This window comes from Euprymna scolopes, chromosome 1, assembly GCF_053919585.1.
Source record: "Euprymna scolopes isolate OS-2025 chromosome 1, ASM5391958v1, whole genome shotgun sequence".
Classification (NCBI taxonomy): Eukaryota; Metazoa; Mollusca; class Cephalopoda; order Sepiida; family Sepiolidae; genus Euprymna; species Euprymna scolopes.
The window spans coordinates 190,742,118-190,770,057 of NC_136482.1; the positions used below are offsets into that span (position 1 = coordinate 190,742,118).

The 27,940-nt window shown below is 33.4% G+C and overlaps 1 protein-coding gene across 2 annotated transcripts in view; it reads right to left on the minus strand.

Moving 5' to 3' along the window:
- The window catches only part of LOC145278317 (uncharacterized), a 139,067-nt gene that overhangs the window by 5,365 nt on the left and 105,762 nt on the right, over nucleotides 1–27,940 (minus strand). For both annotated transcript variants that reach the window (XM_080130617.1, XM_080130610.1), the window contains 2 exons: nucleotides 7,300–8,958; nucleotides 4,243–4,487 (listed from right to left, as the gene is read on the minus strand). In XM_080130617.1, the coding sequence (XP_079986743.1) occupies nucleotides 4,243–4,487; nucleotides 7,300–8,899 (1,845 nt within the window). In that variant the 5' untranslated portion in view covers nucleotides 8,900–8,958. The remainder of the gene's footprint in view (nucleotides 1–4,242; nucleotides 4,488–7,299; nucleotides 8,959–27,940) is intronic.

Consider the following 27,940-nt stretch of genomic DNA (forward strand, 5'->3'; position numbering starts at 1 on the left):
GAGCCATTAAAATATACAGTTAAAAAAATGTACCGTTGAAAAATGTGCCATTAAAAGATGTGCCAATAAATGTGTAAATTAAAGAGTGTGTCATCATAAAGTCTACAATTAAATTAAACAGTGTACATTTAAAATATATACCGTTATTAAGTGTGTCATTAAAATGTACAATTAAAATATGTATCGTTAAAAAGTGTATGTTATTTAAATTTACAATTACAATATGAACCGTTGAAAAGTGTGCCATTCAATGATGTATAATAAAAATATGTTAAAGAGTGTGCCATAAAATATGTACCATTAACAAAAGATGTACATTGAAATTATCTGCTGTTTAAACATGTGCCATTAAAATTTTACATTTAAAATATATACTGTAAAAAGTGTGTCATTAAAAATCTATGAACAAAATATGTACCGTTGAAGTGTGTGTCATTGTAAGATGTACTATTAAGATCCGTACGATAAAATGTGTTGTTTAAAGATGTACAATTAAAACGTGTGTCGTTAAAGAGGTTAAATGAGGTACCATTAAATGTCAAATGAGGTACCATTAAATGATGTACTATTAAAAGATGTATCATTAAAATTTTTACTATAAAATTGTGACAGAAAATTATATACAATGAAAAGCTATATCAATACTAGCGGTAGCATTAAAAGATGTGTGATTAAATTTGTATTATCAAAATATGTCATAAAACCATGTACAACTAAGAGGTCACCATTAAAAGGCATACAATTAAAAGATGTGTCATTACAATATGTAGTATTAAATTTTTACGATTAAATTATGTGTCATAAAACTATGTATGACTAAAAGATGTACCATTAAAAAATGTAGCATTAGAAGATGCACCATTAAATATGTACTATCAAAATATGTGCCGTAAACCCAAGCACAATTTAAAAATGTACCATGAAAAATGTACCATTAAAAGATACTCAATTTTCAATGTACCATTAAATTTGTACTATAAAATTATGTGTTATAAAATCATATAGTATTAAAAGATGTACCATTACGATATGTGCCCATTGAAGACATTAAAACCATTACAACTATGAGATGTACCATTAAAAGATGTATCATTAAAAATGTATCATTAAAATATCTAATATTTAATTTGTGCTATCAAAATATGTATCATAAAATTATGCACAATTTAAAGATATACCATTAAAATGTGTATCATTAAAAGCCGTGTCATTAAATTTGTGCTATTAAAATATGTGTCATAAGGCCATGTACCATAAAAAGATGTACCATTAACATATGTACCATTAAAATATACTTTTAAAAGATGTACAATAAAATTTGTACTATAAAAATATGTGTGATAAAACCATGTACAACTAAAATGTTACCGTTAAAAGACGTGCTATTAAGTGGTGCATCATTAAAAGATATCCAATATAAATATGTAACATTACAATATGTACCATTAAATGTGTACTATCAAAATATGTTATAAAACCATGTACGACTAAAAGATGTATGATTAAAAGATGTAACATTAAAATTCATACAATCAAAATGTGTGTCACAGATGTACCATTAAAATGTGTGCTATTAAAGAGTGATATTAGAAGATGTACCATTACAATATGTACCATTAAATTTGTACTATCAAAATGTGAGTTATAAAATCATGTGCAACTAAAAGATTTGCCATAAAAAGCTATACCATTAAAATATGTACCATTAAAAGATGTGCCTTGAAAAGATGTGCCATTACAGTGAGTACCATTAAATTTGTACTATCTAAATATGCGTCATAAAACCATGTATAACTAAAAGCATGCATACCGCAGATTTAACCGACATAACTCCAGTTCAAACAAACAAGTATATAGAAGCTAGAAGTGATGTTAAGAAAGAAATAGCGACAGCTAAGAGAGAATTTACTGAAACCACTAAAAAACGCATCGAAGCACAAAAATTAGGAAATCATGACTTCTGGAAAATCAACAACAGTGTAGTAAATAATGGGCAATCAACAATTCCCCCACTAACCAACAATCACGAGGTTGTTTGCTCAGCAACCGACAAGGCTAATATGCTTGCCAGCCGGTTTGCCTCGAACTCCATACTGGACCCTTCCAACCACCCTTGCCTGACTTTCCTTTGCAGACAGACGCCACGCTAGACGATCTAAAAATCACCCCTGCTCAGGTACACGCTATCATAAAAAACCTTGACACTTCAAAAGCATGTGGACCTGATCTCATCTCAGCTGTGCTATTAAAAAAGTGCTCAGCCGAAGTAGCTCCAGTTCTCTCCAAACTCTACAACAAATGCCTTAATGAATCTTGCTTTCTGGGCTGTTGGAAAACTGCTTCTGTGGTACCAGTATTCAAGAATTCTGGCGAAAGAACTGACCCATTAAATTATCGCCCCCATTAGCCTCTTCCCACTTTTTGCCAAAATATTTGAGACCATAATTAACCATGCTCTAGTCCATCACCTTACAGATGCTAAACTTCTGACTGACAAACAATATGGATTTAGACATCCTCACTGTAATCTCTGAACGCATATACTATTCACTGGACAAAGCGGGAGAGGGCAGAGCGGTAGCTCTAGATATATCTAAGGCTTTTGACAGGGTATGGGATGAGGGTCTCCTCAGGAAAATTACATCATACGGTATCACTGGTAGAATACTTAACATAATTAAATCCTTCTTAGACAAGAGAAAAATCCAGGTTGTCCTCGACGGTCGTATATCTAAACAATATGATATAAATGCAGGAGTGCCCCTTGGGTCTATCCTTGGACCTCTATTGTTCCTAATATTTATTAATGACCTCCCCAACAAAACTGCCTCTGAGATGGGTATATATGCTGATGACACTACACTCTATAACAGGCATGACAGGAAAACAAATGAACACATAACTAAAGAAATGGCAAAAACACTAGAGGATGACCTCCAATCTGTAGTGGAATGGGGACAAAAATGGATGGTCACATTCAATACTGCCAAGACTAAACTGGTTTCCTTCAATAATTACAAGAAACCTTCTCTGCCACCAATAGAAATGGTCAGTGACTCTCTGTCTGAGAGTACATCTTTCAAACTGCTTGGCCTAACGTTCACAGGAAACATGAGTTGGAACAATTATATTGAAAACATTGCCACGGCCGCTGCAAAAAAGGTAGGCTCTCTCTACCATGCTAGAAAACTACTGACACCTGAAAGTATCCTGTACCTCTATAAGGCCACCATTCGTCCATGTATGGAGTATTGTTGTCACATTTGGGCTGGTGCATCTGCTGCTAGTCTCTTGCTCCTAGACAAGGTTCAAAAGAGAGTCGCCAATCTGATAGGCCCTGAACTGGCATCTAAGCTTCAGCTTCTGTCCCATCGACGAAACGTTGCATCCCTCTGCCTGTTCTACAAGCATTTTAATGGTGAATGCTCTGACGAACTGCAGACACTTGTGCCCCCACGACATAGACACCCTTGACAAACCCGACAGGCAGTTAAATCCCACCCCCACACAGTAGAGATCCCTAGATGTAAAAGATCTTTCTACTCCAGTAGTTTCTTCCCCAGAACCGCTAGACTCTGGAATTCCATTCCAGGTCCCTGCTTCCCTAACTGTACTGACATGCAGAAGTTCAAGTGTAACGTAAACCGACATCTTGCTGCCCAAATCCCAACATAGTGCCCCAGTAGTTGCTGCCCCTGATAGTAGCCCCCTACACCAAAGTGGCAATGTGCCTTGTTTGGGGTGAAAATGTAATAAAAAAAAAGAAAAAGAAAAAAGATGTACAATAAAAAGATATGTCATTAATGTTGTACCATTAAAAGCTGTACCATTAAAAATATGCCATTACAATATATATATAATATGTACTATCAAAATAAGTGTCACAAAACCATGCACAATGAAAAGATGTGCCATTAAAAGTTGCACCATTAAAATATGTACTATTAAAAGCTGCACCATTAAAAGATGTGCAATTACAGTATATATAATTAAATATGTATCATAAAAAATGTGTCATAAAACCATTTACATCTAAAAGATGAGCAATGTCAAGATGTACCATTAAATATTGTAATATCAAAAGCTGTACCATTAAAAGATGTGCCATTACAATATATATAACTAAGTATATATTATAAAATATGTCACAAAACCATGTACAACTAAAACATGTACAATTAAATTGATTACTCATATTAAAGTGTCGCATCAAATCGTGCACCATAAAAAGGCCATATTTACCTGGAACGCACTGCAGCATCTAAAATATTCATTTTCTGATTCGAGGAATGGACGAAACCAGGAGAATGGTATTCCGCCCAAATCCGCAATTTCTTTCTGTTCTATCAAATTGTTATAGGCATACACTGAAAGAGCGAGGCCAGCGTTCAACTGGATGTTTTCGTCGGGGTCTTTTAACATCGTGAAGATACACGAATACGTAAAGTCTTTGTTTTTCTTTATGCTCTTCAAAACATCCGGATTTCCTGCAGAAAGTTTAAAACAAAATATTTCAATTAGAAATAGAATTTTCAGCATATAACAGGCATTCATTCGTGCATTCGTGCAGTCAGTACTTGCCCAAAATATCAATTGCGGAAACATACGCAGTTACGAAAATGTTTTATTGTTAATTCTCGGTAATTTCCGTTATTTTATAAAACTGCAAATATGAAAGCAGCAAAAGAAAGTATGACAAGTGATATTCATACGATCAAAATGTGTTATTAAAAATGTACCATTAAAATGTGTGCCAGTAAAGAGTACCATAAAATAATGTACCATTAAAGATGTACCATTAAAATGTGTGCCAGTAAAGAGTACCATGAAATAATGTGCCATTAAAGATGTACCATTAAAATGTGTGCCAGTAAAGAGTACCATGAAATAATGTACCATTAAAGATGTATCATTAAAATGTGTGCCTTTAAATTTGTACTATCAAAATATGTATGATATGGGAGCGTCACTCATGTAAGATGCTGTTCAAATCGATAAAAGAAGCAGCTCACGTCTTTTTTGGTGATAGCCAACATAAATACAAGTGACTATTAGGTTGGTGCAAAAACAATATCGTATCCTCACATATATTATTTTTTATATGATTTCTGAATTAATTCATTAATATATATATATATATATATATATATATATATATATATATATATATATATATATATATATATATATATAGCCAAGTTATATATAATTTTAAAGCGTGTTTTTCACTCTATCGAAGTGTGTTATTTGTTACCATTCTTAACCTCTCCATTTATTTTTTTTCAGGCTTTTCGACAGCATGGACAAAATTTGAATCCGCACGATTTTCTTGTTCCAGTTCAAACTCGGCCAAAAAGCTGCCGAGACAACTCGTGATATCAATCATGCGTTTGGCCCAGGAACCACTAACGAACGTGGGGCACAACGGTGGTTCCAGAAATTTCGTAACGGTGATGAGAACCTCAAAGATGAAAACAGTCGCGACCGGCCGACTGTGGTTGATAACAAACATTTGAAAGCTGATCCTCACTAAATCACGCTCGAAGTTGCTGTTGAACTCGAGGTCGACCATTCAAAAGTCGTTTGCCATGATGAGAAGCGGATCCTCTAGGACAACCGGCGACATTCGGCACACTTCCCAAAGCCGAAATTGCACCATAAAAAGGTTATGATAACTGGTGGTTTGCGATCGGTCTCATTCATCACAGCTTCTTGAATCCAGGCGAAACGATTACGGCGGAAAAGTACTGCCGCCAAATTGACAAAATGCACCAGAAACTCCAACGTATGTCCCCAAGATTGGTCAATATGGAGGAACCAATTCTCCTCCATGACAACGCTCGCCTGTATGTTGCTCAACTGACTCTGCAGCAGCTGAACGAATTGGGCTACGAGACTCTGCCTCATCCGCCATATTCACTGGACCTCTCGCCCACCAATTATCACTTTTCAAGCATCCCGACAACTTCCTGCGCGAAAAATGCTTCAAAAGCCGAGATGATGCAGAATTCAGGATTTCTATGCTAACAGGATAAATAAACTTGTTTCTAGTTGGCAAAAATGTGTCGGTTCTAATGGTTCTTATTTCAATTAATAAAGTTTATTATGAAAGAAAGTTAAACGTCAAAAAACGACATTATTTTTGCACCAACCTAATATTAGCGTAACATAGTGTGGATGTAAATGCGAAATGATGTCACCAAGGAAAAAAAACTATAAAAAAAAAGAAAGAGGCAGATTACGTGAAAGACGTGATTAAGCATCGCGTTTATGAGGCGTGAAGGACGCCCGAGACGACGATCACGTGAGGGACTTTACAGCGGTAAAGAGAGAATAAGAAAATAAATGTTGCTACAAAGAACGAACGAGTTGGATTTATTTTTTATTGTTTGTTTAAATATCCTTTGCGATTGAAATTGGACGTAACGTGTGTAGGTTCCTGGACAACGTTACACTAGCAATGGAGTAAAAATATAGGGAAACAATCGTTAGAATAGGGTTTTTTGAAAATATTTATGACACATGTTCGGGATTATAGTCTATATGTTTCAAAACTGCAAGTTTTGTTTGTTTGTTATGTGGCTATATATTTTAACCAATTTTTGGAAATACTATAACTGTATATATATATATATATATATATATATATATATATATATATACACACACAATATATATATATAACCACAAAAAATCAAATATATATATATATATATATATATATATATATATATATATATACACACAATATATATATATAACCACAAAAAATCAAATATATATATATATATATATATATATATATATATATATATATATATATATATATATATATATATATATATAACTATTGAGGACTGGTTTCTTCTGTGGAAAGCAACCATTTATTTAATTGCCTAACGAGGACGTCTGCCTTTAATCAACCATTTGTCCGAAACATTAGCATGTCCAGTGTTGCGACCAAGTAAACTTTTTTATGTTAATATATATATATATATATATATATATATATATATATATATATATATATATATATATATATATATATATATTAGTACTTAAGCCAAATATACATTTATATTTTTTCTTTCATAATATTTTATTTTTCTTACGCATGTTTTGTTGAATGGCGGCCGAACACCAAACAACTGATTTGAGACAGTTTATATGTTCCTCAAAAACAAAAAAAAAAAACTGTTCTAGATTTTTTTTCGGATTAAAAGCTGGTGATAATAAATGAAAAATGTTAAAAGTCACGTGACGCCAGGCAGGTATAGTTATTATAGATAAAAGACTTACCTAAGCTTATATATCCGAGTGTTACAGCGGCTTCCACCTGAATCGATGGATTTGTGGAGTTTGTCATCAGCACAATCAAATACCTCAGCCCGGGCGTCTGTGAAATCGCCCATTGGTTATTTTCGTTGGGCACAAAACCGGTGGCCACACAAAGATGGCGCAATGTCTTCATCACACTCCGAACGATATCCTCCCGTGGCGTGCACAATAACTGCACGAGCGAAGGTGTTCCCCTCGGAGCGATCTGTTTGCGAAAACTGATGGGATCTTGGCCAAGTGCACCAAGTCCTTCCGAACCAATATAATGAAGATTCTCCGACATCGATTTGACAAAACCAATCAGGAGTGGCACTCCCATTTTCATAGCAATATCTCTCTGCACTTCAATACTTTTACCGGCTATGGCCCATAACGAATTTGCCGTCCTCTCCTGTATCTTCTCCGATCGGTTTTTTCTGAACAGCTGCATGAGGTAGAGGTCTAATTTTTCATTCAAGATTACCCCTTGGGTTTCCGGATTATCATTTGCCAAAGCGTAGATGGCATCGACGGCGCTGAGTTGTACGTCGCGGTTTTGTGCCTTCAACATCAGGATTAGATTAGCACATATTCCTTCATTGATAAAAATACATTGTGTGGCTGGATTGTCCTTCACGATTTTTTCCAAACAATTAGTCAAATCGGATCCTAAATCTGTACTAATATCATGGAATGAATCAATGATTTGTGTGACGAATTCTGGGATCGTCGCCATCTTGATTTGGCACCTCTCACTTTTCTCGGCCATTTGGCCAAAATTCTGGATGATGTGACGATGAATATTCGTGTCATCGTATTCGTGCATAACTTTAACTAAAATCGGCACCAGCCCAATATCAAGTTCTTTCTCGGCGTATATGCCCGTTTTCGCGAGTTCGTTTAACAGTTTAGTCACCGCAGTCACTATCTCGACACATCCACATCTCAAAAGCTTCACCAATGTCATTATTAATCCTTTCGCAACCATTTCCGTAGTATTTTTTTCACAGGCTGACATGTTAAACATAGACATTATGAGAGGAACTTTCGCTTCGCTTGTCATGGTCTCACTTAGCAGTCGAACCAGTGCCGCGATGCCACCTTCATTTCGAAGTCGTTCCCAGTTGGGGTTCATGCCCGTCTCGGCGTTACATTCTGTCAACATTTGAAGGCATTCAGCTGCATTTGCTGCCTCTTCTTCGGAATGCGACAAAAGAAAGCGAAAAAGTTTCCTCCAAACTGGCAGATCTTCGTAATTTTTATCGATGAAAAACTGGAGGAGATCGATATTTTTATTCAACAATAAAATTTCAATCGCTCCTTGGTTAAAACTATTTTCTACATTAAGTTTCGCATCATTTTCGATAAAATACTCAATGCATTCTTTGTGGCCGCCCGAAACTGCCAGTAAAAACGGGGTGGAATTTTTGCCGTCATTTGTTGCGTATTCAATCAGCTCAGGGTCTTCCTCCATAAACATTTCTATGGAAAGGAGATGACCGTTGAGTGCGGCATAATGGATCTGGGCCCAACCATTCTCGTCCATTTCGGCCACATTTATTATGGTTTTCCCCGTCGCCATCGTCCAAAAATTGGCCTGTCAGTAAAAATTCACAGCTCAGAAATGAATGCTGAGTTGGCCTAAAAAAAAAAAAAAAAAAACGAAAAAAAAAAAAATAAATAAATAAACGTCAACCATTAATATTCCTTTAAACTTATTTTACATACACATTAAAACAAAGTTAAGAAAATACACTATAATGAGATTTCACACACACACACACACACACACACACACACACACACACACACACACACACACACACACATATATGTATATATATATGTATATGTATATATATGTATGAAATCTCATTATATATATATATATATATATATATATATATATATATATATATATATATATATATATATATATATATGAAATCTCATTGTAGTACAGTAGTATATATATATACTAACAGGCCGCCCGGCATTGCCCGGTCATAAAATACGCTTAAATATGATATTTTAATCAATGCAGATTTTGTATTTATTATTATACTAGCAATTCAGCCCGGCTTTGCTCGGGCCATATGTACTGTTCATAACTTTATGTGCATATATATATATATATATATATTAAAAAGTTTGACTCATGTCCAGGTAACCTACATCTAAAATTTCAAATTTTTAGACCCCAAAATGACGGAGGAGTTTGGTAGTGTCTGCAAAATTCAACTCTTGCAGCTTTAATCTCTTGGCAGCCAAATTTTCGTCCAAAAACTGATTTAAAAGCTTGCTGCATGTCTGAATACATTTTATGTAAAATTTCAAATGTTTAGACCAAAAATTGGCCGAATAGTTTGCTAGAGACCACAGAGATAATTTTTTTTAAAACTTTGATCCATTTATTGTTTTGGGCTCAAATCAACTTAAAAAGTTTGATCCATATTCAAGTAACCTACATCTAAAATTTCAAGTGTTTAGACCAAAATTGGCGGAGGAAAACTTGACCCCTTGACTGCCAAATTTCTGGCTGAAAACCGATTAAAAAGATTTTCTCAAATCTCAATACTCCTTATGTCAAATTTAGAGTCTGTACACATACAGACACACACACAGAGACAAGTTGACTTTTATATATAGATTATATTGGATCCAATATATAATAATGCTTTAAAAAGTTAAAAAAAAGAATCGAAATTAAAACGTTTAGCTTACAATATATTTTTCCACTGCCATTAATGACTGAGCTATAAAGACATGGTTGCTGTAAGGCTAAAAATTAAAACATGAACCTTATTTTTCACTCTTTTGTACAGATTTTTTTTATATGAAGTTACATGTCTGTAAACCAATTACAGGAGGAGGTTAGTAAGGAAAAATTTTTAAACAAAAATGTATAGTATACATAAATATGATTATTAAAATGGATAAAATCCGACGATATGAAATTTAAAATGGAGGTGGAGAGATTTAGAGGCTCGATCTTTCACTTGTCTTATTCGGGCTTTCTCAAGAGGGATGGTCAATGACGAGAGGGTCGAATGTTAAGGGCTATATATACTAATGGAGGGGGATAGGCCTTTCTGCTATGTGTTTCGTTCCGGTTACAGCAAATTTTTTTTAATAAAACTATTTAAACAACTTTATTTTTATAAAATTATGTAAACTGAACTTTTTATTAAAATTATTTAAACAAAACATAATTTACTGTACTTACTGTAATTTACTGTAAGCGGAATCAAGCCAGTCCCCCCCTCAAATAACCAAACACATAACAAAAAAAATAATCCAGCACACTAACATTAATAACCGTGTAATTTACAAACATCTAAACAAAATCGGCATCCAAATATCACAAAAAAAAAAAATCGACAATTAGAGATCGAACCCGTAAATCTGTATCTAACACTAATACTAAAATCAAAGCCGGAGTATACTCCATACCCTGCTTGATTGCGGAAGAATATACATAGGAGAAACGCAACACGATTTTAAAAAGAGATTATATGAACACAAAAGAGATGTGAAAAATAATAATACACTTAATGCTATTTTCTGTCACATTATGGAGAATGGTGAGCATTTTGACTTTAATAATGCAACTCTCGTAAAACACAAACACAATAAATCAAAACGTCGTTTCATCGAATTTGTTCTCATTTGCCAATCTACTAATATAATTAAGCAAAGAAAAGATTTCTTCCATATTTCTCCCTATCTGCCAAAAATCATTATCAATGAAAACAATTTAGATACAGGATAAACCTTAATACTCCCGTCTTAATTTCTTTATATATATTTTTTACAACCATCATAAACTGTGTATATATATATATATATATATATATATATATATATATATATATATATATATATATATATATATAGTCTGCTTACTTTATAAACATTATTGGTTACATATGTGCATACATGTTTCAATGGAATTCCAATTCAAACATATCACTTCATCAAACCCTCAAAAGGAGCGATATTGAAAAGAGAATCAAGATTATATTCGTTTTTTTATAAGATATGCAGGTGTGGTTTACGCTCTGGAACAAAAGCGGGGTGTATTCTTTGTGAATGTGAGCAGTAAGGGTTTTTGGAGGAAACTGTAGTGAAGGAAGGGAGTGACGGTGGGGTGAAGTTTTATTCAAATATTTTTATTAAAAAGTTTTGTTTAAATAATTTTAATAAAAAGTCAGTTTACATAGTTTTATAAAAAAGATTTGTTTAAATAGTTTTATCAAAATTTTTAATAGATTTATTAAAGTTTCGTTCAAATATTCCCATTAATAATTTTTTTCAAATAGTATTATTAAAAATATTTTTAAATAGTTTATAAAAAAGTTTTGTTAAAATAGTTTTATTAAAAAGTTTTGTTCAAATATGTGTATAATAATGTTATATTTAAACATTTCTATTAAAAAGTTTTGTTAAAATAGTTTTAATAAAATATTTTGTTTAAATAGATTTTTAAAAAGTTTTGTTTAAATAGTTTTATTAAAAAGTTTTTAATTGATTTATTTAAAGTTTTATTAAAAGTTTTATTTAAATAGTTTTATTACAAAATTTTGTTCAAATAGTTATTTTCAAATTTATTTCAAATAGTTTTATGAAAAGTTTTGTTTAAATAGTTTTATATCCGTGTTTTTTCAAATAGTTTTATTTAAAAGTTTTGCTTAAATTTTCTTAGAGCTTTGTTTAAATCGTTTTATTAAAGTTTTTTTCAAATAGTTTTATTAAAAAGTTTTTAAATATTTTTATCATAAGGTTTTGTTAAAAGAATTTTATTAAAAGTTTTGTTCAACTATTTGTATTTAAATGTTTTGTTGAAATAATTTTAATAAAAAGTTTAGTTTACATAATTTTATAAAAACGATTTGTTTAAATAGTTTTATTAAAAAGTTTGTTTAAATAGTTTTATTGAAGTTTTGTTCAAATATTTTTATTAAACTTTTTGTCTAAATAGTTTTATTTAAACCTTTTAAATAGTTTTATCCAAAAGTTTGGTTAAAATAGCACTATTAAAAAGTTTTTTCAAATATTTGTATAAAATGTTATGTTAAAACATTTCTATTAAAAAGCTTTGTTTAAATAGTTTTACCAAAAATATTTTGTTCAAATAGATTTACTATAAATTTTGTTCAAATAGTTTTATTAAAAAGTTTTGTTTAAATAGATTTATTTAAAGTTTTGTTTACATAGTTTTATGAAAAGTTTTGTTCAAATGGTTGTATAAAAATTTATTTTAAATAGTTTTATGAAAAGTTATGTTTAAATAGCTTTATTAAAGAATTCTGTTCAAATAGTTTTTATTAAAATGTGTTTTTTTATAGTTTTCTTCAAATATTTTGTTTAAATAGTTTTACGAATTTTTTTTAGAATAATTTTATTAAATTTTTTTTTTTTTCAAATCGTTTAGGAGAAGCGAGAATAACGTATCCACAATGTATTTTCTACTCTCCATTAAAAAATAATAATGACAATAATAAATATTCTACTTAATATAAGTTCAATTGACATGTTTAGAGGAAAGTATAATGATAGGTTCACCTCTCACTAACTGAAATAAAAACAGAACAGTTGACAAAGTTTATGCATGTAATTCTTGCGGCAACTTGGCTGTTTCCCCAGTCATTCCCGACTTGATTTAAAGGAAAATTATCTACCTCTTTTGCTAACATATTCAACGCTAGGCAACGCTTTATTAGTATGGATATTTAAAAAGTCTACTTAAGAATATCGTCGACAGTTTTGTTTTTGTTTGTTATTCTTGCAAAATAACGCATGGAGAGACATTCGTTCAAAATTGGAGAATGCGTTTATTTTGAGGAAGACAGCAAGCAAATCACAAACTGCAAATGGACAACAAAAAATTCCAATAATAAATTTTAACAGTAGGATCGACAATTAATTTGGTGCATCTTTAGAATTACACTTTCTTAAAGAATAAAAATATACAGAATCATTATGATGTACTTTCTTGTCACGAAACGAAGATGTCATATTCCAAAAATCACATAAATTGATCAAGTATTTTATTTTTAAGTAAGAAAATCAAAATTTACGATTTTTAGCGATTAAAAAGTTTTAATTATTTTGAATGCAAACAAAATCTCGGAAATCGAATTAAGTTGTTGTCAATTAATTTTAAAACAAAATGGTGGTTCCCTGGTCCTGTTGCGCTTCCTCATAAAATTTGATTTTCTTAGTTAAAAAAGAGAAACATAAAGAACTATTTGATCAATTTATGTGAGTTTGCTAATAAGTACGTGCATCATAAAAAATTTTCTGTATTTTTTTTTATTTTTCATTAAGTAATTATAAACAAGAGTCATTAAATTTAACAAAGATTAAAAAAAAAAAAACACAGGAACAGCAAAATATTAAAAAAAAAGAAAAAAAAAAGAAAAGAAAAGAAAAACATATTTGCGGAAACATATCTTGTCATGTTACTCAGAATTTTCGTATTTCCCTCTTTCCGTACAGTTATGCAAAACCGTAAATCTATGTCATACTTAAGATTTAAGGGTCAATTTGCAATTTATTTCTAATTGAACAATCACTTTTAATTTGATGACTTTTTAAGGTTTTCGGGTTTACTGAAAACGAATATCATATTTAAAACTGGCGCTGACAAATAATTTTCCTGATGTAAAGACATCGTTTTTTTTTCAATTGTATTACTTACGTTTTTCATTAGTCGCCATTTTGTTTGAATTAAGTTGAAAAAAAAAAGTTTTACACACACGTGCATTGGTTATGTTAAAGTCTGAATAAAAAAAATACATGGCGACCACTGAAGATCATAACGTTAACGTATTACATTGGAAAAAAACCAATGTCTTAATATCAGTAAAGCTATTTGTCAAAGTCAGTTTTTTATGTGATGTTCGTTTTCAACAGACCCAAAAGTCGTCAATTTAAAAGTGATTGTTCAGTTAGAAGTTGTTAAGTGTTGAGACATTATGTTGAACAGAATGTAGTACGATCCTGAGTGTAATTGCCAGTAACAAAGATGGCGGCGAATTGATTAAATCCAAAATTCGACAATTTTTATAGTAACTTTAGAAGCTTTTCATTGGTTACTCACCATGACTTGTGGTTATAAAAACGATCGTCGAAATCTATAGTCTCATACCCCCCCCCAATCAGGAGTCAAAAACATTTCACAGAAGTAAACTGCAAATTGACCGTTTATGACGTGTGTGAGAAAATCAGCAGGTGAAGGTTAGTAAGTTAGTGAAAATATTAACAGCAGCAGCAGCTATTAAAACATTGAAGCAAATTAGCAAGTGTGAGCGAATTTGCGTCACAAAAAAGGAGAGAAAAATACAGTACGTAGTCGAGAAGAGAAGCAAAGTGCGTGCTAGGGAAGATGGCCGTGTAAAGTCGAGGGCAAGAAAACGCTGGCTGCGGCCGGCATCAGATGGCGGGGCAGAGACTTTTAAAAATCACCTGTGTGTGCGAAAAAATGTTGTTTTGGAAAAACCATGAATAAATGCATTTCATTTGAACTTAACAAAAATTCCGAGTCAGATTTTAATTTTTTTCCTTTGTTCGTTCCCGCAACGCTACCCACGTTACAGATTTAAGAATTAAAAACATTTCATTTTCCCTAGTTATTATGTTTTAAACGTTTCAAAGCGGAGTAGGGCATAAACATGGTTAATTTAAAACATTTAAATAGTTTTAATAGAAAAAAAAGATTCGCAACCAATTCTTACAAAAGTGTAAAGTCTATATGATTAATCTATCTATCTATCTATCTATCTATCTATCTATCTATCTATCTATCTATCTATCTATCTATCTATCAAAGTGAACGTGTCTGTGTATCTGTCTGTGTGTTTGTCTGTGTGTTTACATTTCCCTATGCAATAACTCTGTCAATTTTTAGTTTACAGACTCGAAATTTGATATACAGGGTACTGAGATTTGGGAACATCTATGTGATCGGTTTTCGGTCAGAAATTTGGCTGTTAAGGGGTCAAAGTTCAATGATTTGACCTTTGAGAACTCTACCAAACTCCTCCGACAATTTTGGGTCTAAACACTTGAAATTTTAGATATAGGTTCATTGGACATGGATTTAACTTAATAACTCGATTTGAGCTCAAAACAATAAATGTTAAGTGGTCATAATAGGGGTCAAAGTTAAAAAAAAATTGACCGTTTTTTTTTTTGCCCAGCATACACCTCCAAACACCCGGGCAACGCTGGGCGTAAATGCTAGTATATATATATATATATATATATATATATATATATATATATATATATATATATATATATATATATATAAAAGTGAAGTGTGTGTGTGTGTGTGTGTGTGTGTGTACATTTTCCAACGCAATAACTCTGACAATTTTCAGTCTACAGACTCGAAATGTGATATACAGGGTACTAAGATTTGGGAAAATCTTTGGATCTAACTTAATAACTTGATTTGGACCCAAAACAATAAATGTTAAGGGGTCATAATAGGGGTCAAAGTTAAAAAAATTGACCGCTTTTTGTTTTTTGCTCAACATACACCTCAAAATACCCGGACAACGCCGGGCTGAAAGGCAAGTATGAACTAAAAAAATAGTTCGTGTAGGAAACGTGTTAGTCGAAACTACCGAGGTATTTAGTTCTCTCCCACAGCAAGAACTTAGACACTCGGGTCGAAAAGTGGAATTGAGAAATCATCATGAACCATAAAAAGGCTTTTTCCTCTTGTTCAATTTGAATGTAAATTTCAAACGGACCGGGACCAAAATGATACTGACCAAACACAGCACAGCCATGATAACCATCAAAATAGAAAAAAAAAAACGGAGAAAGAAATGGACAACAAATCAGAATAGACTCGTAATGGTATGCTATTATAGAAGTCATCCTAAATATAGATATGGAGGTTATCGGAAACGAATGAAAGAACTATGGACTTGTCCAGTGAGTACCATGCGACAGAACCAAGAATAGCGGACCAAGCTAGACTGATACTCAAGAGAGGCTGGTTCTCTAAACTAGAACTAACAGAAATACAGCGAAAAAAAAATGATGAAACTGAAAAAGAAGCATCCCCCAATGGAACTGCACGTAGAGAAACCCCACAAGTCGCAACCCCACAAGTAAAAACACCAAAGGCGAAAGACCGAACTCTACAAACGTGGAAACCGAGAATAATGAAACAGAACTAACAGAGAATGAAGCAAATGAAATAAATAAAACAATACACTTCATGAATGGGGTAAAAACAAAGCTCCCATCGTTAAGGAACCAAGAGCAGAAGAAATTCAAAACGGAAACGGAGAAGGTTATTAAGCTTCTCCTACACATCTCAACAAATGCAATCACAGACTTAAACAACCTAATTTACGCAGGCTCTAAAATGGTAAGTATGAATTTCAAATCAGAAAAACAACCGGGGAAAAGTAGACCGACAAAAGCTGGGTGGAAAATGAGACTAGAAACTCAAATACACAAACATAAAAAGGAAGACAAAATGATCAACAGGAAGAAAGAAATGTGGAGAAGATGGAATATTGGAAAAGTGACTGGTAAGGAGAGAATAGACAAGAAATATGAAGAACTGAACCAAAAAATAAAAAGAAGCGAGATTGAAACGATATAGATATAAATCTGAACAATGCAAAAAAAAAAAAAAAAAATACTGGACATTCGAAAATAATGAAAGCCAATTTACCAAAAATGTGAACGAAGGAAAAACTAAAACAGAACAACCAAATCCGACAGAAACAAAACTCTACTGGAGTAAAATATGAGAAAAACGACAAGATTGCAATAGAAATGCCGAATGGCTGAAAGACATGAAAGAAGAGTTACAACTAGAAGAAGAAACAGTGAATAAAATCAACAAGGAAATCCTAAAGAAAAACAAACAGGAAAAATGGCAAACTGGAGAGCACCAAGGCACGACAGGATGCATACTGGTTAAAAAAAATCACGAAAAGCTAGCTCAAAACATGAGAAGATGTATACAAGAATCAAGCGTGCCAGATTGAATGACGAAAGGTAGAACTACACTGCTACAGAAGGACACAGAGAAAGAAAACGTCCCCAGCAACTATAGGCCGACCACGTGCTTACCCACTGTGGAAAATACTGACAGCACAACTGAGGGAACAAATTTACCACTCCCTGAATAATCGTGGACTAATCCCCGAGGAGCAGAAAGGATGTCAAAAAGGAAAAAGAGGAACACATGATCTGCTATATATAGATCAAAAGATCCTAAAGGAGGTAAAAAAAGGAGAAAAAATTTAGCCATGGCATGGATCGACTACAAAAAAGCGTACGACAGGATCCTCCAAGCATGGATAATAGAATGCTTAAAAAGCGGGATCATCAACGTAATAGAAAATGCAATGAGAACATGGAGACTGGAATTGACAGCTGATGGACACCACATAATAGAAATTAACATATAAAGAAGCATCTTCCAAAGAGACTCCCTATCACCATTACTGTTCATCATAGCCATGATTCCCTGAACAGTATTCTGAGAACGTGCCAAGCCGGATACAAGTTCTCTAATACAGAGGAAAAATTGAACCACCTGATGTGCATGGACAATTTGAAACTTTTTGCAAGGACCGAAAAGGATCTAGAGACACTAATTAATACTACCAGGATCTTCAACCAGGATATCCAAATGAAATTTGGAATGGAAAAGTGCACACTACTAGTTATAAGAAAGGGAAAACTGGAAACGACAGAAGGCACGGAACTATCAAACCAAACGGACATAAGGGCACTAGGAGAACAAGACGACTATAAATACTTGGAGATTCTGGAAGCGGACACCATCAGAGCAACAGAAATGAAAGAGAAAATTGGAAAGGAATACCTCAGGAGAACAAGAAAACTCCTGGAAACGAAATTATATAGTAGAAACCTAATAAAAGATATAAATACATGGACAATATCACTAGTAAGATACTCTGGACCGTTTATAGGATGGACAAAAGAAGAACTGAGACAACTCGATCAGAAGACCAGGAAACTCATGACCATGAACAATGCACTACACCCAAATGATGATGTTGACAGACTCTACGTGGAAAGACGGCGGGAGAGGACTGATCTGTATAGAAGACTGTGTGAATGACACAAAAAGAACAAGAAAAATACATAATACAAAATACTGAAAGGATAATTATGGCAGTGAGAGACACTGAAAAATTAAAAAAAAAAAAACAGAAAACAGAGAGACAGATGACAAAATAAGAAAAGAAAAATGGGAAGAGAAACGACTACATGGAAGAGTCATAAAAATGACAAAAGATGAGAATAACGAAAACACATGGACATGGATGCGAAAAGGACATGTAAACCGAGAAACTGAATCCCTAATAACTGCAGCACAAGATAACTCGATAAGAACCAACCATATCAAAGTAAAGATCAATAAAACACGAGAAAACAGCAAATGCAGATTCTGTGGACAAAGAGACGAAACGATAAACCATATAGTAAGTTAATGCAGCAAACTGGCCCAAAACGAATACAAAAACAGGCACAACCAAGTGGGGAGGACAGTACACTGGGAATTATGCAAGCAACTGCATTTTGAACGTACAGACAAATGGTACAAGCATAAGCCCGCAACACTACTTGAAAACGAGAACCAAAAAATCCTATCGGACATTGACATACAAACTGACAACCCATGCAAGCAAGAAGACCAGATGTCGTAATAATTTACAAGAAAGAAAAATTCTGTCAAATCATAGATTTTGATGTCCCAGCTGACCACAGGGTGAGTATGAAAGAAAAAGAGAAACGGAGAAAATACACAGACCTAGCCAGTGAGCTAAAAGAGATTTGGATGAGGAAGACAACCATCCCCATCACGCATTCCCTCCCATTGTCCAATCACCGCCCCCCTCTCCAAAAAAAGTGGGATACCAAATAACCGATAAAGGTCAAGGAGGATGGAAAGACCGAGGAGAGAGCGCTGACCAGACCTCCGTTGGACAAGCGTGAAGAGAACTGGGACCTTGGGGAGGCTTATTGCCACTCAAATTCCAGTATAGACCAATGGCCGCTGCCAGCGAGAAATCAGTGGCGAGAGTCTGTTGCGTAACACAAATTTATTTGCAAATGCTATCGAAGGAGGTGGAGAGTACTGGACGTCTGGGGACACTTGTTGTGGCTCAGCTTCCAGGGAACACCACAGGTTTTTCAATCAGATCTTTGATGACTTGTGTGAAAGCTCCATGTGACCCAATGATGATGATGATGATAAAAACGTCCAGCCCGATACAGAGACTAAATGAAATAAGGGGAGCAAACTCAACTATTTTAAACTTATTTAGAGTTATTTCCCTTGCTCGCAAAAAAACCCAAAAACAAATTAAATAATGGAAAGTAAAAATAAATAAATAATAATAATAATAATAATAATAATAATAATAATAATAATAATAATAATAATAATAATAATAATAATAATAATCTCCCTTCAATTTTGTTAAAATTGCCTTTAGTTGTTTTTTTTATGCTAACAAGATTAAAATTTCAAACTTAATCATAACGGGCGTTTTAGCAATCGTCGTCATTGGTTCATGGGAGATAACTCTAAGCGATTCCTTCAAATTTTCATACCAGAATTTGGGAGGCTAATTGCAGAGTTACTATTTTATAATTAAGAACGCATCTTTTTTTTTCTTTTTTTTTTTCACAATATTACGTCAGTTGATATTTGGGCTTGACGATTAATGCCATAGAAAAGTTTTTTTTTTTTTTTTTTTTTTTTTTTTACAAAGGCATCACCACATTATCAAGGCCCAGAGGCCACTCAAGGATAAGGGTTAAAGAGTGTACAGTAGAAGTTGGTCAATATAGTAATCATTAGTAATGAAAATTTGGTAAATTTAATAACTTATATGGAACGGCTCATCAAGAACTTATTTACTTTAGACTTGAACAAAACCATATTGTAGTCAGCCGGAAAGCAGGAAAACGGAAGACAATTCCACAGGCGTGCAGTTCTAAGAAAGAAGCTTTGTTCATGGAATCTACGTTTAGGTTTAGGCACAGATAAAGAGTGGGGGAAATTATTGATAGTGTTTACAGCTAGACGAGTGTTTCTTGTGAAAGTTTGGCGAGGGGGGACCATAGATTGAAGCTCAGTTGAACACTTTCCATGAAAATAACGATACATCAGAGACAAACTCGCAACATCTCTTCTGTGAGATAGAGGTTGCAAGGAGGAGAAAAGGACATCTCCTACGAGGCTACGAAGTCTATTTTGAACTCTATCAAGGCAGGACAAGTTCTTTCTAGCAGCTCCTGCCCAGATGTGGCAACAGTATTCCATCCTTGGACGTACCTGGCTCTTATATAGATAGAGAATAGCATCAGCAGTGAGATATCTACTGGATCGATAGAAAGATCCCACCATTTTTCCAGCGGCCTTGGCAACAGATTTGATATACGTGTTCCATTTAAGATCAGGAGTAATGGTCAAGCCCAGAAGCTTGTCAAAACTTGAGGCCTCCTGAAGACGAGAGCCATTCATTTCAATTGATGACAAATGTGGATTAGAATGTTGATGATGTAAAGAGAGAAGCTTGGTTTTAGATGCATTAAAAGTAACCAGCCACTCCTTTCCCCATTGTACTACGTGCTCAAGATCAGAGGAGAGAGAATTGGAGAGAACTTGCTCGTTTACTGTCTTAGATGTGGTACCATAAATGGTAGTGTCGTCAGCATAAATGTCTACAAATGATGTAAGGATATGATTTGGAAGATCATTAATGTAGATCAGGAAAAGAGTTGGGCCCAGGATGGATCCCTGAGGGACACCGGCATTAATATTGTGAGCTTCTGATTTTTGCCCCTCAACTACTACTCTTATGAATCTATCAGAAAGAAATGATTTAATAATTGAGAAGACTTTTCCAGCTATACCATAGCTAGCGATCTTATGAAGTAAACCTTTATGCCATACCCTATCAAAGGCTTTAGATATGTCAAGAGCAATTGCCCTAGAAAGATTGCCACCGTCGAGAGATTTGCTAATCCTATGCGATATAACTGTAAGGACATCTGCTGTAGATCTAGCAGAACGGAAACCATATTGAGTGTCACTAAGAAGGTTATTTTTGTTGAGATAGTTGATTACTTCTGTATTTAATACAGATTCTAGCAACTTACTCATGACGCACAGGAGACTTATTGGCCTGTACTGAGAGGGGGATGAGCGATCACCTGAATTCTTAAATACAGGGCATACTGATGAGATTTTCCAGGGAGATGGGAAACTATTCTCCTTAAGACAACGTTTAAACAGTTTTGTAAGTATGGGCGCTAGTTCAGGTTGAAGTTTTTTGAGTACTATAATTGGAATACCATCAGGGCCAGTTGCTTTACTGGAATCAAGGTTTTTGATTAGCTTGGCAACATCACGTACAGATATACGTATATCACATAGCGTGTTTTCTGATACAAGAGGAAATATTGGGGGTTGGCGGTCTTGGTCGCAAAGGGTAGAATTAGCTGCAAAGTTCTTGACAAAGAGTTTGGCTTTGTCTGATGCTGACGAGATTACCTCAGATCCATTGATAATAGTTGGGATGGAGCACACACTTCTGTTCAGGATTCTGTTTGCTATTTGCCAAAACTGGTGGGAACCAAGCCGCTGCTCAGCTACTTTGGACTTAACAGATTGAGCATACAACTCTCTTGCGTTCCTTATTACTTTCTTACAATGGTTGCTGGCAGTCCTGAAAACGGCTTTAGTTTCCATACATCTATTACGCTTGAAGCAGTGGAAAAAGTGATTTCTGTGCGCAATGGCAGCAGCACATTCTGGAGAGAACCATGGCTGGCTGTTAGGCTTTTGCTGAAATTTTTTAGAGGGTATGAAATGGTCAATACCTACAATTAACCATTCAGTTAGGTCTAATACTATAGAGGACACATCCTTTTTAAACATGGAATGCAGAGGTAGATCAGATATAAATGTACGGAAGCTATCCCAGTCAGCCTTAGTGTATCGATATACTGTACGATGAAGAGGTATGAAAAGTTACTTTTTATTCATTGCAAGAAAATAAAGGGGGGGGGGGAATAATGCTTATTGCAGAGGAATGGTTATTTCTTCGATTACATTTTTTACTACTTAGTAACTTCGTAACTTAGAGAAATTGTAAAGAAAATATATATATATAGCGTTCATCAACTTCCGTCTATGTTTGTTTACAATATCACGTCAGCTGATATTTTTGGTTTGACGATGGATGCCCTGAAAAAGTCACTTCTGATTAATTAGTTTTAAAATAGTCGGTTATTCTACCTCCCCCCCCAAAAAAAACAACAAAAAACAAAACAAAACAAAAAGAAACCAAAAAGAAAAACAAAAAACAGCCGAGCTCGTTTCCATAAAAAGATGCGACTATTATAAGATGCGACGATAATAGCAGAAGAATGTTTATTAAACAAATGCAACGACTCATACGAGAATTTGAGACGCTGAAACATTTAACCTAATAAAAGACGATATTGCCATTTTTATTTAAAAAAAAACATTGGAGTAATTGTAAAAAATATCTTTCTAACTACTTTATTTAATGTAACAAAGTTTTATGACCTTGTTATTAAAACATTATTTTAACAGCACATATGTATATATATATCTATAGTTTTATGAGAATTTGATCCACTTAATTGTTAAATTTAAATTTTAAAATCCTAGAAAAATAGAAAAGTCTCCCGGCAACGAATCAATAAAGTAATTAAAAAAAAAAAAAATAAAATGACAATATCTCTTTTGTAATGTTAAATGGTTTAGCGTCTCAAATTCTTGTATGAAAAAACCCAAAAAACAAAAACAAAAAACAAAAACAACCCCCCCCCAAAACAACAACAAAAAAAAAAAAAAAAAAAAAAAAAAAAGAACGAATAAAAATGAAATATTCAATGACCTGTTGGGTAATTATGTTATAAACTTTGTTCCATTAAATAAGGCCGTCGCATTTATTTAATAAATATTGCATTTGCTATGCGATTATCGATTGCATTTGCTATGCGATTATCGTCGCATTTTTAAATAATCGCATCTTTTTTTTTTATACAAACGAATTTGGCTGCTTTTTAGAATTATAGACTATTTTAAGACTCGTAAACGTTAATCGGAAGTGATTTTTCCAAGGCATTTATCGTCCAGCCAATTATCAGCTGATGTGACATTGTAAACAAGTTGCTAAATAATAAAAGATAACTCTGCAATTAGAGTCCAAAATTATCATATGAAAATTGAAGTAATCGCTTAGTAAAATAGAGTTATCTCTCACGAACCAATGACGACGAAAGCGCCCTGCAAAAATATAATATCTATGTATTTATAAAAGTAAACTTGTGTGTTTTTATATTATGGGTTGATACAGGTGAATATTAGTTAGAATCATGTTAGTAATTTGTTAGTGAAACATTCATTGAAGAGACGAAACGCACGTGGTATCGTAACGAGGAATTTATTTACACTGAATAGAAAAAAAGCAGTTTACTACTAAAAAGAGTGTCACTCAAGTGAGAGGTTGCAGTCAAGAGTGACGGTGCAGTTACTAAGTCAAAGGGAGATAACACATGTATACTCCATATGTAACGTGTGTGCGAGTGAATTTCCCTACCAAATTACTCTCTCAATTTTCAGTCTACAGACTCGAGATTTGACATAAGGGGTATTGAGATTTGGCGAAATACTTTTAGTCGGTTTTTGACCAGAAAGTTTGATGACAATGGGTTAAAGTTGACCTTTGAAAACTCTACCAAACTCCTCTGCCAATTTTGGGTTAAAACACTTGAAATTTTAGATGTAGGTTCCTTGGACATGGATCAAACTTTTTAATTTGATTTAAGCTCAAAGCAAGAAATATCAAGGGGTCGAAATTTGGAGTTAAAGTTAAAAAAATAATTGACCTCTGCGGTCTCTACCAAATTATTCAGCCAAATTTTGGTCTAGGCATTTGAAATTTTACATAAAGTGTATTCAGACATAGTCAAGCTTTTTAATCGGTTTTTGGCCGAAACTTTGGCTACCAAGGGGTCAAAGTTCAAAAGATTGGACCTTTGCGATCTCTAGCAAACTATTCAGCTAATTTTTGGTCTAAACATTTTACATTTTACATAAAGGGTATTCAGACACGCAGCAAGCTTTTTCATCAGTTTTGGGGCGAAATTTTCGCTGGCAAGAGGTCAAAGTTGAAAGAGTTGCTCTTTGCAGACTCTACCAAACTCCTCCGCCAATTTTGGATCTAAAGATGTAGGTTACCTGGATATATCAAACCTTTTAATATATATATATATATATATATATATATATATATATATATATATATATATATATATATATATATGCACATAAAGTTATGAACAGTAGATAGGGCCTGAGCAAAAAATTGTTTTTCCTATTAATAATTTTTTTCTACATTATAGTATTTCGTAAATTTTGGATATATTCCTTATCGTAACATGATAATTGAATAAAGATCATTAGTTTTCCTTAAAATACAATATTAAAAATGTCGAATTTCGCTGTTATAATGCAGTTGCACCTAAAATTCTAATAATTCATAAAATACAATTTAACTTCAAAGTATCGCATCGTTAGGTGTATCAGAATTTTGAGGAAATTTTTGACACCCCTCACACAAAACTGCGAATAAAATATTTATTAAAAAACCGTAATTTCTCTTTTTAAATATTGTTTATTTTCTTTATGGAATATACTTCCAAAATAAACTATTAAAGTTGTTAAAAAAATAATAGAAATATTATTTTTTATTTAAAAAAAAAACAGTGTTTACAAAGTGCCGGCGCGCCTTCGTGCAGCCATTTTTTTACGTAATGAAACCACTTGAATTTTACGAGTTAAATATTTTTCAACTTTTAAACTTTTAAAATCTATCAAAATTTTTCTATTGGTTCAATTTTTACGATATTTTCAGGGTCAATGTGAAATTTTATGCTCTTTCCAATAAACCAAATATAATATTTTGGACAAACGTTTTTTTTTTTTAAATTCACCCCCCATTTTGAAATGTCTATTAAAATTTTAATAATTAATTTATATGCCAAAGTTTTATATATCACAAATTAAAGATAAAAGATCAATAAATAAAATATTCTAATTTAAATTAGAATATTTTATTTATTGATCTTTTAACAAACAAAAAAAGTATAGTTTTTTGGAAATTTTCCTGTAAAGTCCAAAGTGTAAAACCTTTTTTTTAAAGCCACGTTGATTTTTTAAGTGGAAGCTCATGTTACGCTTAGAATGTCAAGTAAATATGAGATGCCTACAACAACATTTTCTATTTCATTCAATGTTTTCTTTTTTTAGATATATATATATATATATATATAAATTCAGTCGATAAAGAAGTATTATAATATATCAATCAAAAACTTATGTATTTCATTAAGATAATAAAACAAAATAAAAAAAAATTGTCAACTGTTTTTTTTTGTTTAACAATAAAAACTTATAAGTGAATGATAAATAAATAATAAATACTTAAAACCACAAACAAAATAAGCCATATAGGTGAAGAAATAACATTAGTTGCGTTGGTAGCTTTACGACTAAAAGCCCGAACACTTTTAATTAAAAAAAAAAAGTTTGGCATATTTTTGTCTGCTTAAAAGTGTGAGAATATTGTATATTTTTGTCGCATTTAAAAGTGTGAGAATTTTTTTTTAAGGTGGAGATTTTATTTACAAGAACACATTACACTTTTTAATAATAATAATAATAATAATAATAAAAGCAAAACATTTGTAAACAAGCCTCTTAAACAAAAATAATAATATAAACGAAAACACTCAAACGCCACATTTCACGAGCGTTTGGAACTGCGAAAACGACAGCTCCAAATTGGCTTTTATCGGCCGTCTAAAGCGGGCATGCGCACAAGCGAACTTCACTAAGAAGGCGTAACTGTGAATTTCGCAGCTCCAAGCAAAGTTTTACTTTTAAGCTTATATGAATATGGGGACAGTTATCGACATTAAGCTCCATGATTATACACACATACATACATACATACATACATACATACATACATACATACATACATACATACATACATAATTATAAACATGATATATTATCACATAGAAAGAAAAAAATAAACGTATTCTTTTTAACGTGTATCAATAATATCGAGTAGAAATGACTTGGGGGTGCTGCACTTCCACAGCTCCAGGCAGGAGCCGCCACTGCCTGGTTGATCTGAATTATCCCCTACATCGCATCCCAAACTATGGCGGCACATGCACTACCTTTGGAAATTTTGCACAACATTGCTAACCAGTCCCGATTCTACCGTCGAATGCTGACCACTTGTGGATTTGAAAGCCCAGACAAGTTCTTGATGTTTGTTTTGCCAATTCTCAGCTATTTACTGTTTTGCTTACCCTATTCAAGAAAAGAAGTCGGGGTGGGTGCGAATTAAATCGCGAATTAATTATTTTCGAGATGCATGCCCGAACTATCGAAGACATACAACAGAGATTTAAGCCGAGATCACAGTGTAGTATCTGTTCTGATACTACACTTCACCTTTCCCGTCCTCGGTCAGTGCAGCAGAAAATTCATGACAGATGCAATTTTTATTTTTGTTCCTATCCAGAGTGCCCGTTTTAGAGGACTGGATTTTACCCACATTAAAAACCGACCTTGTGTCTAAGTCTGCCCTCGTCGGGAGGCAAGTAAATAGGAACAACAGTTGGGACACGGTTGACGTATCGACCATGAAAAATGCAACGGAAGCAGTTATTGTTAAAGACTTTCAACCTCCGCCAATCTACGTCATTATAACGAACAACCACTTGTGCTCCAGAATTTATTTATCTACATAGTCGCCACCATTCTCGATGCACTTTTGCCAGAAATTCAATGACTCATCTGTCCTTCTGACGCACGTCTATGACAAGAGTTGCTTTCTTAGAATGATACACCGTCAATATCTACAACAAAGAGATGAAACTTTCACGACTTGAAAGAATTAGTTCAGTCATCATAACAATTCAATTCGCAGTCCACTCTGATCCATTCGGGCGAAATAAAAAAAATAGGAGGCATTACTTTTGAAACGCCTCCTCGTAGTTTCTGATGCGTTCAACATGTGTGTTCGAAAGCCGCATCGATGAGCATGCAACATTGTTTGATTTGAGAACCTTTGTTTTACGCGTTAAAAGTGATCCCCAACGCCGAGTAAGTAAATCCAAAAATGCGTGAATTTGAAAGTGAAGATGAAGACGCAGTTGAATAGAATGGTTTACGAATTTCTTTTTTATTACAAGGTGTTCACCACTTATCAAGGCCCGAGAGCAACTCGGGGATAAGTGTTATTGTGTGTACAGTACGTTAGTGTTGAGATTTGATAAAGTGTCTTACTTAAGGAGGCGGTTCATCAGGAATTTGTTTATGTTGGACTTGAAGACATCCAGGTTGTAGTCAGGTGGGAAACAGGCAGACGGAACAGAGTTCCACAGGCGTTCACTTCTAAGAAATAAGCTTTGTTCATGGAATCTACGTTTTGGTTTTGGAACAGATAAACAGTGGGGAAAATTATTGACCGTGGTTTGAGCT